Source organism: Pocillopora verrucosa, chromosome 4 (genome assembly GCF_036669915.1).
Source record: "Pocillopora verrucosa isolate sample1 chromosome 4, ASM3666991v2, whole genome shotgun sequence".
Classification (NCBI taxonomy): domain Eukaryota; kingdom Metazoa; phylum Cnidaria; class Anthozoa; order Scleractinia; family Pocilloporidae; genus Pocillopora; species Pocillopora verrucosa.
The window spans coordinates 22,993,395-23,007,277 of NC_089315.1; the positions used below are offsets into that span (position 1 = coordinate 22,993,395).

The 13,883-nt window shown below is 40.4% G+C and overlaps 1 protein-coding gene across 1 annotated transcript; it reads right to left on the minus strand.

Annotated features, from left to right (window-relative positions):
* Nucleotides 1-1,614: 1,614 nt before the first annotated feature.
* Nucleotides 1,615-11,897, minus strand: LOC131778767 (uncharacterized). The gene is made up of 15 exons (XM_066165396.1): nucleotides 11,794-11,897; nucleotides 11,303-11,487; nucleotides 10,749-10,993; nucleotides 10,043-10,430; nucleotides 9,533-9,651; nucleotides 9,287-9,431; nucleotides 8,771-9,118; nucleotides 8,373-8,554; nucleotides 7,343-7,550; nucleotides 6,035-7,159; nucleotides 4,935-5,264; nucleotides 4,082-4,239; nucleotides 3,430-3,955; nucleotides 2,664-2,838; nucleotides 1,615-1,798 (listed from the first exon to the last, which is right to left on the minus strand). Coding segments are annotated over exons 1-15 (4,191 nt in total). The 5' UTR covers nucleotides 11,850-11,897; the 3' UTR covers nucleotides 1,615-1,797.
* Between the last annotated feature and the right edge of the window lie 1,986 nt (nucleotides 11,898-13,883).

The window sequence follows — 13,883 nt, forward strand, 5'->3', positions numbered from 1 at the left end:
ATGAAACTTGCCACTTTATGAGTTTAGAAATCTTATGCCGGACTCATCTCTTTAACAAACTAACATGGTCTCGATACTTAGTATCGTCTAAGACCGCAGTCTCTATTTAGGAATATTATTAAATGCAGGAATGTGTTCTTTCAGAATATCTCTAAATTTCAAAAGATTGTATTTCAAAATGTGAAAATCCTTAAGCGACGAATAATAGCAGATGTCTTTGTTAAGAGTGTGTAATGTTATCGAATATTGAGTTCCTTTTTCATTTTTACATTGCAGAAATGCCCAAATGAAAAGGTTTCCCTAAGGTCGGACAATAATCCCTCAATAAGCTTATACATGAGGGAAATGGCGTTCAAAAACTTAAAACAGTATCTGGTAATTTGAAGGTGCGTCTACGTTGTTCATAAAATTATGCTCAGCGGTATTGAATATATTTCTTCTTGATTGGGAGGTCTAGCCTTGCTAGTCACAGTTGGTGACATACATGAAGCCAATTTTTTTAGAATATTGTTTTGAATGACACGCTCAACTGGCGTAATCAACTTTACCCTCTTGAGCTTTTGTCCACTTTCTAAGCTTGTAGGTATAACATCATGAGTTGCAGTAACTCGCACAAGGATGTGGCCTAAGATTTTGAAAGATCAGGTTAATTTTTTTTTAAAGTAAGTGCGCAGCACTCCGCTGTTTTGGTTAACTTGGTCGGGCATCATTCAGATTCTTTCCTATTGGTATCTATGGATTCAAGTTTGGTTAAGTTTCTGCAATGTAATGGGCAGAAATAACTCTTTTGTGTTGGTATGGTTGATCATTATTTTCTAACCAAGAGGAAACGATTAAAAAAACATGGTTAGCATAGTTCTTGAAGTCGAGCGCGGGCTTTAGAAGCCCACATTTGCGCTCGCTATAAACATGGCAAAATGGAGGTTACTTGTTTTGACTGAAAACGGTATATATTCTGCTGGGAGACTGGTTAAGGCGATTTAAAAAAATTCTTCGATGACAAACAATCTTTCTCTTCGAATCCGTAATCTCTTCTCTCGTGCACTAGAAATTATCTCGGCCTTCTTACTTTAGTCTTAAATTAAGCCACGATCGAAGAAATAAATTTAGTGATCTTTCGTGATCAGACAAACTGAAAGCGCAACTCGTGATAGAGATTCTCCACACACTGAAAAAAAAAGTTAAGTAACTCCAGCAATTCGAGGTAGGGATATTTCATGGACTGATTTTTTTCTAAATGTCTATAGGGTGTGCTAGCTTTTGCAGATCGTAAATGGCCGCAAACAAATTCATAAATTGATTTTTAATTTTCATTGTTATCGGCGAAAAGATTTGTCCGGTAACCGCTGCTCAGTTCTCATGGTGAATATAACTCTAAACCAATCGATAAACATTCTTCGAGTGGATGGGATGGGTGGGTTGGAAAGTCTTCAGTATTGCCTTTTCCCGACATCATTTTAAGTGATACCCATCTTCTCGATTTAATTTTGGTTTATGGTCTGAGGACTAACGTCATAGCCGTAACGATGAAAACAAAGAAATTATTAAAAAATCATCCTTTATTATCTTTGAAACTTTTCACAAAGTGGAAGTAAACTAAGTCTGAAGTGTGGTTTTATCCCTTCGAAGTCCATAAGGCCATTTATTGTTTCCAGGACTTTGAAGGAAGACTTACATAAATGACAGCTTTTTCAACACACGCTTCCTCATATGTATTCCACGATCAATAATCGTTCCCTTCCAGAATTTCGTCCAGGTTAGATGACCACTTTTTACTTCACTCAATCGTTTATTCAATCTAAATGGTACAAAATGACAGTTATTTAGTGAGATAGGTATATGAAGCCAGAGGTATGAGAAATCTTACTTTTAACGCCGTTCCTAAGAAAAAAAGGCTATCGAACAATTTATTTTTGAATTTCCTTTAATTTTCCCTACCAATGTCTGTTTAAAAAAATACAATAAAAAAAGATTGGTCACCGTGATTGTTAAAGAGATGTGATGGACCAAACATACCCCATTTGACCCGTACTGAAACGAATAACGCTACATTTCGCGGTTGCTGAAAGCAAGGCTTTTGACAATAACACTTGAAAAATAGGAAGTCTCAAACGTATGTAACGGTTTGATATATAATTTGTGGAAAAATGACACAATTTTAAAACGATATCGACTCAAAACACTCCTCGATTTGTTTCTTTCAAGGTCGTGATTTACATCCTCGAGCAAGAACAAAAGACAATCATACCTGTTTACCTCATTGATTGAAAACCAATACCGTGTTCTCCGAATACGTACGCGCTGAGAAATCACCTTACGACGAAATTTTCTAATCGAGTACAAATATCCTACGATATTGGACAGTTGTCTTTTTTTTGCTGTAAAAAATATGATTACGGTCGGCTGATTGCGCTACGCTTCTCTATCTGCTTCACTTCACCCACTTGCGAATGAAACGAACCGGTTGAATTATAAATGATTTATTGACGTTATGTTTGTATTTTGACTGCACACCAAAACGTCTAATAAGATATATTATAATATATTTTATATATATTGTACGGAGAAATTAGATGCTAATCACTTTTAGGGGTCAAAAGATTCGAGAACTTTATAGATGATAAGGCGAATATTAAGAGCCACAGGCAAACCCATTTACTCACCAAGCACAGTAGCCCCATTTTCGGTCAAGATCGAAAACTTTTGTGACTGAACACCATTTTTTGTCAGCGTCTTCAGCTGTGCATCTCCAGAAAACTGTGCCTTTGTAAATGAAGGGAAGCCTACAACATGCTCCCTGTGCATTTCCCCCGGCTGTAATATGACCATCTTTACATACTTAAAAGTAAAATGACACAAGGTCAATCCTATACCTGAACTTGAATCAATGTTTTCCTTGACGTGGTCAGTTGAAATGACACTTGCTGGGTTGAGAAAAAACTTTATAGGGCCCACCAACTCTTTCAGCTCTTCGAACGTTTTAACCTGCTAACTCATCTGCTTCTTAACAAGTAATTTAGTGTTAATTAGCCACCGTAAAGGGTAAAAAAGCTGACGTTTCGAGCGTTAGAGCGATTGGATCCGACGAAGGGCTAACGTTCGAAACGTCAGCTTTTTTACCCTTTACAGTGGCTAATTTACGTTTTGAACTTAGTTTTTAACACTAAATTACCTGCTATACTCTCCCACCGACGTAGCACCACAGTTTCTTTACCCCCTTTGCTTCTTAACAAGTTTTGTCATGTATACTTAGTCAAAAAAAACCTTTCATGTTGATATGATACGATTTAACTGAAAAAACTACGATTGCACTCGAACAGTAGAACGTATATTGTTCTCAGATTTAGCTTAACTATGAAGTGTAGGTCCTGTACTCATTTTTCGTCTTAGATATATCATGTAATTATAATTTTTTTATTGATAGCTTACCAGATTTACTTAAACCTCGTCGTTTACTCTTGCCTGCTTTGTCGATCTGCATTTTACAGCAATTCTTTGGACATGATCTGGAACAGGATGTGTGGCAGCTAGCAGGACAAACTGACGTGGATCGAACACTAAGAGGGGATGATGAGTAGTTATCTAGAACTGGAATTCTCCTTTTCTCATGTTGTGCTGTCTTGCAACACTGCATTGGGCATTTATCATGGCAGCTATGGTAGCAGTTAGCTGGACAGGGAAGGGTTAGTGTGTAGGAAGAAGTATCACGAGTTACGCCCGACTGCGTCGTCGAACAGCATTGCCGTGGGCAAGTATTGAAGCAAACTCTGAGACAGATAGGTTGACAGTGGACTTGTGATGGGTCGACACTGGGCACGTAAGGAGAAGGAAGCGAAGGAAGATTACAGCAGCGAAAGGGGCAATCAGGGGCACAGAATTTACTGCAAATAGCTGGACATTCTGATGATGTATTTGGAATCGGTGATACTTGCTGGGCTGTCGACCCTTGCTGAGCCTGTAAAGGCAACAAAGTACATGTTCCCTTTTTCTTGGAAACTGAGATGTAGACCTGACTGATCGTTACTCACAGCAGATCTCCTTATTTTCTTTGATTTGACGTCCCCTTCTAAGAGAGTGTTACCTGATTCAATGTTGCTTGTAATGTCTGCTGCGTATTCCTTTGTCTCATGTTCTTTACACAGCAGTAGTCAGGACATGAATCGATACATTTCCCATCACACTCAAAGGAGCATGGTCCGTAAGAAATCTTGGGCTGAGGAGCCGAACCAGGGGCATCACCTTGGAGTTGACAGTAAAACTAAATTCAGATAAGTGGAAAAGAAAGGTCATAACCCGCTCGACCAGAGTGAATTGCGGACGGAATGGCAATTCCGAAGCCCACTGTCTGTGTATTATTATTCGAATGGATCTCCGCAGTCTTAAATGTGAACGGCTTTTTAACCTATCACATAGTTTTTTTTAAAAGTCTATCGTCCATTTGCTACATTGTTTTGTCGTTTTCATTCCGCTTTCGCGATAATGAAACCGTAGAAGAGGTCGTCCTGTATGGAAAGAAAGCCTCCCTATTATGTGGCTTCCAGAATCAACCCGAGTTAAAAGCATGGAATGAGTGAAAGACAGCTTTAGTAATTTTAAAGGAAACGAACAGCAACAGACAGAAAACGTAGTCAATATACCTCTTCCAAACTAGCGGTTTAGTCGTGCTCTAATCGATAATACCTTTTTGCTATGAAAATATTGGCAAAAGGCACGGCTATTTTGATACCCATCAAAGTCGCGTGGGTTTTTGAGACCCAGTTTTGAGTTGCCAGAAAAAAGTAACAAAAACAACGCGAGAAGCACACTGGTTGAGGTTGGCCCTTTGAAGACTTGTGTGAAAGTTTACCGTCTTGAGAGAAAGAAGCTGTCCCTTTGAGTTTTTCTGTGTTGATGCAAATTACCAACAAAGTTATGGTGGAATTTTTTTACCTTACCTCCACAATAGCCCCACTGTTTGTCAATATCATAGTTGTACGTGGTGGCACACCAGGGCTTGGATGCATCGTGAGTGGTGCAGGTTGGGTGTATTGTACCTTTATACACGAAAGGGAAATGACAGCAGTTACCATTTGAATTACCTCCATGAGAAAGGAAGCATGCCGCACAGAATCCCCACAGCTTGTCTTTGTCGTAGTCACTTGTGGATGAGCACCAGCGGTAACCTCTCTCAGCCCTCGTGCAGCGGTGTTGCGGGCTGCCTCGATAGATGAATGGAAATATGCAACAGGCTCCCATTGAGGTCCCTCCATGAGTCTGCATACATCCTGTGTTTTCCAAAAACAACCCAATGAGATGAAATTTCAGGCGGTTCGGAGGGTTATGAATTTTGACAGTGGTTTTTATTTTGTTTCTCTTATTTTCTCAGAAGGCAGTAAGATAAGGGCGCACGGGAATGTATTTTTTTGCTTTATGCAACAATTTGTTGATTAACAACGAGCAGGCTGATAACGTTATTATGCGCGCTGGTGGCAAAAAGGAAAGTTTAATGGGACATTTCTGGTCTGGCATGAACAAAATAGTGCCAAGGACCCTTTTCAAAGCTGACTATATTTTGTTTCCTTTTTGGTGAGAAAATTAGCCTCTCTCATTTCGCACGTAGTAACACAAGTCAGGTTTCTTAAACCACAATAACGGAGCAAAAACTGTTTTTTATGCTTTTATCGACATAAAGCCATGAGAGTCCTTTCAAGGCAAGCTTTAAAAGGCTTCATCGAGTTTTATAAATTTTTTGTCATGAAATTTAACTATTCTTTAAGAGGTGAAAAATGTAACAAATTGATCCTCTGTAGCAACGTAAGTACCCTTTTTCATTGATATATGTTTCTTTATTTGTTCATGGGATCACTTGGCTCACTGCAAGCGAGTTCGACAATGTCTTTCAAAGATCAAAAGTCGAGACCGCTGCGCAATGGCCAGAACGCTAGTTATATTGCTAATGTAGCTTCCGCAAGCTTCAAATAAGTATCAACTTTGAATATTTCAGAATGAGTGTAATCAATTTGACGTTTTACCCACAAACTTATTTTCCACCAACCTAGAACCAAGGGAGGCGTTGAAATTGGTGGTAGTGTTGGCAAGGTGACAGAAGCAACTGTTGGCAATGTGATTGGATTTGGTGTGGATGATGTGCATGGAGGTAAAGTATTAGATGGTTTCGGGGACGCTGAGGGTGAGCATGAAGGGGGGGAAACAGGAGGAGGATGAACGGTAGGAACAGGAGGAACAAGAGAAGGGGGAGCAGGAGGAGGTGTATTGGTAGGAGGAGCAGGGGAAGTAGGAGGAACAGGAGGAGGTGGAGCGGGAGGGGGAGCAGGAAGAGGGGGAGGAACAGGAGGAGGTGGAGCGGGAGGGGGAGCAGGACGAGGGGGAGGAACGAGAGGATTAGGTGGAAGGACTGGAGGGGGAGAAAGAGTGGGAGGGGGTGCAGGACGAGGAAAAGAAGAAAGAGGAGCAGGAGGAAAAGTAGGAGAAGGTTTGCAAGGTGGAGAGCCAGGGGATGGAGGCTTGCCATTTGGCCAGCAGGGTGGAGGTGTCGTAGTTTTCGGCGTGGTGAAAGCTGTAGTAGAGGTACGACATGGGCGAAGGGGTATCCCAGGAGTACTTATTGCTTTTGGGCCACATGGAAATGGTGATGGACTAGGGGTACATGGACCAGGCTTAGTTGTAGAATAAGATAAATTTGACCCTGTGGGACTACAAGGTGGTGGGGTTATAGGGGGCTTGGTAGTTCTAACAGGCATAGGTGGGGAAGGGGGATAGGGAGGCGGAGGAGGAGGAGGTAGAGGTGGTGGTGGTGGTGGGGGTTTCACCGGTGGAGGGGACGGTATTTGTGGTGAAGGAGGAGTTGGATGGACGTGCACATGAGGAGTAGTATGATGAGGAGGAACATGAGGTGTAGAAGGAGGGCGAGGAGGAGGAGGCGGAGGAGAAGGAGGGTGAGGAGGAGGCGGAGGAGGAGGAGGGGGAGGAGGAGGCGGAGGAGGAGAAGGGGGAGGAGTAGGAGGTGGAGGGTCAGGTGGAGGGGGAGGAGGTGGAGGAGGAGGTGGGGAAGGAGGTGCTTGTGTTTGTGGTATAGGTGGCGGCGGAGAGGTAGACAAGGTAGATTTTGAAGGCTTAGTCGTGAAGGGTCTTAGTGTCGTCGGCTTCTTAGTTGGAAAACCTGCAAAGCCATAAAAAAGTAATAGATTAAAAGTAACAAATAAAAGGGTTGATGTTGAATTATTCTTTATGCAAATTCGTATTTTGTGATACCAATATGCGAACTGATACCTTGGTGAGAGGAGTTAACGAGAAGCAAGCCACTTGGCAACAAAATGTGAAAACTAAAGTAATCGTAACTTACTTGGTTTTGGCCTTGACGTAACTGTCACATATATAAAGTGATGGCATTGAAATCCTGGAGTCACATACAAGGTCTCCTTTCCCTCCAAGAGAATCTTGCGTTTTCCAGCCGGATCTCTCGCCCAGAAACTTACAAAATGTTTGCCAGTTGATGGGATTTCACTCTTGTCAAGAAATAGTTGCTGACTATCTCCTAAGTCTTCCATGACCTACAAGTTATATTATACACCTAATTTATGGTTCTCAGCGAAACAGTTCGTTTTGTTTTCTCGAGAGTCCTGATGTTTCCCGGGACGAAGTCGAGGGAAACATCGATCAGGACTCAAGGGAAAACAAAAGAAACCAGTTTCCCGAGGGACTAAACATGAAGTGCTTTATCATGTATTTAGACTTTCCCTTCAACAATCATGGCAAAAAACAAAAAAAAAGTGCTGTTGTATTCGGCGCGCGGGCAACAACTGCGCAATTGTATCACGGTCGGGATACATTTGAATTCGATCGGTGGCACGTGACCAAGAATCAACCAATCACAGCGCTTGTTTTGTTGAGTGAAAGTCTAGGAATATAACAATACAGTTTTATAGTTTTTTCTTTTAATCATGGAATCAAAATTGCAAGTCACGGTTACGTTCTTTTTCATTACAAAATATTCATCGGTATTTGGGCTTATTCTCCTTAGCACAACCAATGAAGAAGAACGCTTTATAAATCCTAATGGAATGGAACGCACGTAATTATTTTTCTTATCACTGATTTCCCTGTTGCCATGCTCTGATAACTCAAACTATGATTGACTTCCCTTTGGAGCTCGAGGCTTCAGATAAATGTTTTGTTATAACAAGAACGATTTGCAAATTCCGATAAACTAATGATCGTCTTTAAAGCTCAAAGTTGACAACATCTTTTAGAAATCTAATCATTCCCATATGTTAGTTGTTCTATACCAATAAGTTTTTTTTCTTTTCTCAATAGTTTAGTACTATTGAGTTTAAAAGGTAAGCGTAGTTAGACCAAAGTTAACCGCCCTTTACCTGGGGTAAATATTTGTCATCGTAATTAGCATCAAGTGATCTCTTGACCACTTTACCACTTCCAATAACGTACTGGAGAAGTAGGCTGCGTCCTTTTACTAAATAACCCTCTGGTTTAAGACTGGAATGGAGCATAAAAGGAATACCTGCGTTATTCCAAAACTTTAGATACATGCATGGTTCTGCAAGAAAAAATAATGGTTCAATCAGAAGTGTGGTCATTTGTTTCGGTACCCTTCGGCTGATGAAAGCTTCTAAAGAGAACTCGGTGCATTTAAATATGGTTTGTTCGGATATATATATATAAATGACGTTGGTTTTGGATGTAATCGATTAATCAGGCCCCAAAGGAGGAGGATACTTTTTAATATATCATGAAGCATGTCGGGTTACTTTACCTTTAGGTTTATGAGGTGTTGCGGTCGTTGGAAGTGTTTTTGGTGTTGAGCTGATCGTTTTGACTGGGGTTGGCTTTGTTGTTGGTCTGTCTGTCGGGTGGGGTGGGTGGGGTGGTTTATTTGTACCGAAGCAGTTCATACGTGGACTCTCTGTAGCCGAAAGAGGTCGTAAAACAAATGCACAACGCCTCAACCAATTTATGTTATCTAAGTGGAAGTCTGCCTCTAAATCCGCCCGGTGGTAGGTTTTATTCGAACTTCGACAAATGTACCACCCCTTTCGCTCTTTAAGGTTAAACTGAAAACCAGCTGAAAACGCTCGGGAAAACGCAAAGCTGGCGTCCTGCCCTAAATATGATGAAAAAAAAAATTAACATCGTTATGACTTGACAAGTGAAGTTTCCAGCGTATTTGATGAATAAGCTCTATAACCATATGCAGACAAACAATGACCATACTGAAGTTGCCTACCGGACCGACTGTGAAGACAATTGATAAACTTTAATATCTACTTACTGAATGTCGTGTTTCCCGTCTTTCCCAGTATGAATTTGTAGTTTTTTTGGCGAACGTAGCTATCAGGTAAGCACACAGACTCAAATGATATAGACTGCTCATCTTTTGTGCCTGGAATAAAACCCGGAATCCTGACGACAAAGACCTAGCAACAAATTCCCAATAGGCGCGTATTAGTCATTGACGATACCAGTTGCTAGAAGACAAATAATTCGAAGATATTTCAAAAAACGATTTGATAATAACCTGACAACTTCGAGACAGCTCCAGTCTTCCAGAAGTAATTCGCCAACAGAGATTGACTTTCGGGTCCTGAACAGCCGGTACATCAGTAGAGTAGATGACATACATGGCTGTACTCACAACTGTGATGGTGGGGAGAAACATCAATCCGGCACAATAAAGTTAAAATAACAGGGCGATAGTTTTTCATTTAACTTCCAACAATACAATAGCTTATCCCATAAGCACCAGAATCATTCCTGTTAATTTAAGTAAATAGTCTGGCTGTTCTGTGCGAAAATTAAAGGAAGTATGAGTTGCGGTAACAATGTTACAATAAGTACATCAGTAGGGCTTCGTCGTTGGTAACATTAAATTTTTGCTGTTCTGAAGTGTCCTTAAGGCCGCATTACGCAATCCAACGGCGGTATTTTGGTTGAATCGTGGATTTCAGTTGCTAAATATTTTTCACGTTTTCTTCATGATAGAGAATATAAAGGAAACATCAGGGAAAACTTTTTCATTTTTACTCACTTTTCAAAGCGAGCCCTCGCGGGTCTATAAGACCTTTTTTCTTTGCAAAAATCAAAGCGTTTATGCCAAGAGGTGGATAAATATAGACAAGTGTTTTATTGTGGAAAACAGCGTGTGTAAAAAGGCCAGTAATTGTCGTCCCTTGAGCTTCTCCTGAAGTCATCACATGGGTTCCTGTGATACCTAAAGTGACTCCAACTTGCGACTCCAACCCTCCGTTGCCTATTACATATGTATCTGTAATCAGTTCTGTTTGGGCACCCGCTGCTGCTCCAGCTCCAGCTGTTCCGGTTACATTTGCTTGAATTCCAGTCTGTGCTCCGGCATGGGATATTGCTCCTTGTTGCAATGGAGTAACACTCCCGTTTGCTGTATAAATGTTAAAAATCTTGAAGGAATAATAAGAATAACGAATGAATTGTAGGTGTAAATCGTTAAAAATCATGGAACTGCATTCTAATAAGGGTTAGTGTATTGAACGTGAACTTGACGGTAAGATAAAACCAGGTTGAAATCATGCGCTTAAAGTTAGATGTTTGAGTTAGACAAAAAGAGAAATCTGACCGTCCCTCCACTCATGAGGAACTCCCAGGCCTCTGGGAGCCTCTGAAGACGTAGCCACTGAACCTGTTTATGCGTAATCACGTCATAATGCCAGCGATAAGACACTTAGACTGGATCACTGAATGCCTAAGTAACACCGTACCGGTTTGTTGAAAGTACCAATTTTTAACAAAGCCTCTCTGAGTGTTTTAGTGGCTACTTTCATTGCCGTTTCTTTTGCTACTATTGCACCAGCCTCGGCTCCAGCTTTCTCTCCGGCCATGGCTCCTGCTTCTGCACCAGCTGTTGCGCCACTCTTCATTGCTTGTTTTACGCCAAGGGAGGCGCCAGCCTTGGCTCCCGCCTGCGCAGCAATTGTTATCAGAGTAGAGGAGGAGGTTTCGTTGACTGCGTTGGAGACATGAATACACTTCATTGGTACAGCTTTGAATAGTTTCATCGCATTTTAGTGAATAGCTGATGTTTTTTCATCGTTTGACTGCGCTCAAAAATGAATTAGAATGTCAAAGTAACGATAAAAGAATAATTACATTAATGATAAGAATGAGAATGAAAAAACCTGACAATGATAACCACTCACTGCTTGTGATCAAAGATTGATTTTTCAGGTAAAGAAAAAAAAATCTATTTAACAGTCATCACTCAGTCCTACTCGTATCACCATACAAATGAGCGCAAGTTGACGACTTATCTTACGTCGTGGTTTGGGTGGTGTTGTTGTACGAAGAAACTCGGAGGGGATCGGATTGTGCTGTTTGCCGTCGGGAGTAATTACACCAACATCAAAGTTGTCACGGCCATATTGCTGTTTATGAAGTCCCTCGAGGTAGTAATAAGACCCTTTTATTAAGTGTATTCGTTGAGACTTTTGTTCGGGATATCTATAGGAAAAACGTTTTCTTGATCGTTATAAATGTAAAAAAGATAATATTATGACTTTTACCATGTGACCCCAACGACCCTTTGCGAGATTTTATTGATAACCAATAAACAAAAATCTCCTTATGTGTGAGCAGGGCCAGAAAAGCCGGGAGATACGAGTCGAAAGAAGAGTGGAAGAAAGATGAAAAGCAGTGGTCCTATGTAGAAATGCTCACTGACTAACCTCGGTCGAGCCAGACAAGAAAATAAACTGTGTTTGACCATTTTCCATGACGTACGAACCATGAAATAAAGTGTTAACTTACGCGGTATAGCCCAAGTGAGAAGACTCGTGACCTATGTCAACTCTAGCTATTTGCATTTTCCCGTCAGGGTTCTCGTCTAGGCTGAAGAACAACTTACCCTGATCGTCACTCGCTGAAAAGGAGGGTAATAAAATCTTTTTATTACCATTCAAATGAAGCGATTCTCTTAAGTGACAGGAGTGAAACTTGTCAGTTTGGGTGACAGAGAAATTGAACGATTGGCCGGAGTGAAAAATTTGGAATTTATAATGACTATTTAAACTGACTGTGAAGTCTTTGGGATAGCATTTAGTGCAATAAATTGAAAATTGATCGGCGGTGACATCATGGTAAATTAAATGGCGGTGACATCATGGTTTCACGTTTTCAACGCGAAAGCCCAGTTGTACAAAATAATGTTAATAACCTTCACGCAGTCACCCAAAATGTAAAACATTACCAGTCAATCAAAATTTCATTACATTTAGACTTTTATGTAAGAATCAAGGGCCTTGAACGCCATTCTCTTAAAAAAAAAAAAGCCTCGTTCCTTTTTGGATTCATTGGGTTATTGCTTTTTTTGGCTGAATAGCAGGTAGCCAGATAGCTAAATTATTTAAATAGTTTGCAGTTTTTACCCGTTTTTCCCCGTTTCTGATACCTATTTGGAAGATGTGATATCCTGTTTGAAGAGGCACAAAGTAACCTCTGACTCTTGATCCATAATTAGTTCCCCAGTCGTGCGGTTCGCTAAACTCTGTATTGTATTGAAGTGATGTTGGAAGCTTGGGAAATCTGGGATCTTGTAAAAGTTTTGCAACCAAATAGCCGTCAATATTATCCCATCTCTCTACGATGACTCCCTGTTGATATCTGATTTCTAGGAGAGGACAAGTTAACAGTAGGGTTAGATTGCGAGTTTTCTTTGGGTTCCGTGCAGCGCTTATAGCCAAGCCGAAGGCCGTTTTGCGTTGACCAAAGGATACAGTTCCGAACTCATTTTCTGCTTTTTTAGGGAATTTTATCTAGGAGCTTTTTGAACCGTCTTAAGGCTACAGTTTGTCGACGTTGGCGCTTCCGCGTGCTTTAAAAAACTGAACTTCTGTAGCTACATTCAGTACAGGTTAACCACTTATACCCGTAGTACAAGGGGTCGGCTACGACGAAGGGCGAACGCTAGAATTGTCAGCTTTAGAAACGCTTCACGGGAAACAATTCACTTTATCGACTCAGTTGATAAAACCAAAGTATCTTATAGCTATGCTCTACTTGCCAAGCTCTACGGAAAAATGTTGAGGGGATTATCTTTGCTTCACTCTCCTCTCCACTACGCTCCTAATGTACTTCCTTACCTTCGTTTGGGTGAAAATGCCCAAAGAGGTCACGATATTGCGTTTCCTTTCTCTCTGCCATGATTAAAAATAGAAATGAGGACAAATAGTACTCACTTACGGGAAATTCAAGCTGATTTCACAGTAGTTAAATCAAAATTCGTATTCACAACTATTGTTCTATTTTTTTTTTAAGTCATTCTTGGCCGTGTTGAGAGTTGAATAAATAAAATATGGTCTGTACGTTGGGAGATCAGATTTTGATTATTTCTTTAGCATTCTCACATTTAAAATATGATCAGCTCAATTTTTCATAAATATACATTGGTTTACGCTAGAATTTTATCAAAAGAATTGTACTTTGAATTGCTATTATGATAAATAAATCTGTGATTTTTCAAGCTGCTTTTCAAGGCAGAAATTTAAAACTTTACGGTACCAGTCGTGTTGCTGACACACCTACATGTGAAAATTTTTGCAAATTTTAGAAGTTCGAATTCGAGCCATTTTCTCTGCTGAAAGATATTTTGAATTTTACGTGGATTAGTACCACAGTTGATATACTGATAACTGTATTTTATAACCGAATAATATTCTTTCAAACGTATTTACGTCTCACTTTACAAGGGCTTTTCGTATTAAGCATGTCAATAACATCGAAAATGTAATGTAAACGTGTTCGAAGATAATGTTTTCTATATGACTTACTAAAGAGGAGTACACAAGCTGATCAATCCTTACCTTCGTTTATCTTTGCCGCCCAGGAAGGCCAATTGAACA

Bases quoted from the DNA above. Each gene is read 5' to 3' on its own strand.
- LOC131778767 (XM_066165396.1), bottom strand. From the start codon at position 11,849: ATGCAAATAGCTAGAGTTGACATAGGTCACGAGTCTTCTCACTTGGGC. The intron at 9,432-9,532 runs GTTATTATCAAA...ATTTGTTGCTAG, and splicing joins AGCTGTCTCGAAGTTGTCAG to GTCTTTGTCGTCAGGATTCC. The intron at 4,240-4,934 runs GTAAGGTAAAAA...GTCAACTCCAAG, and splicing joins ACAGTGGGGCTATTGTGGAG to GTGATGCCCCTGGTTCGGCT.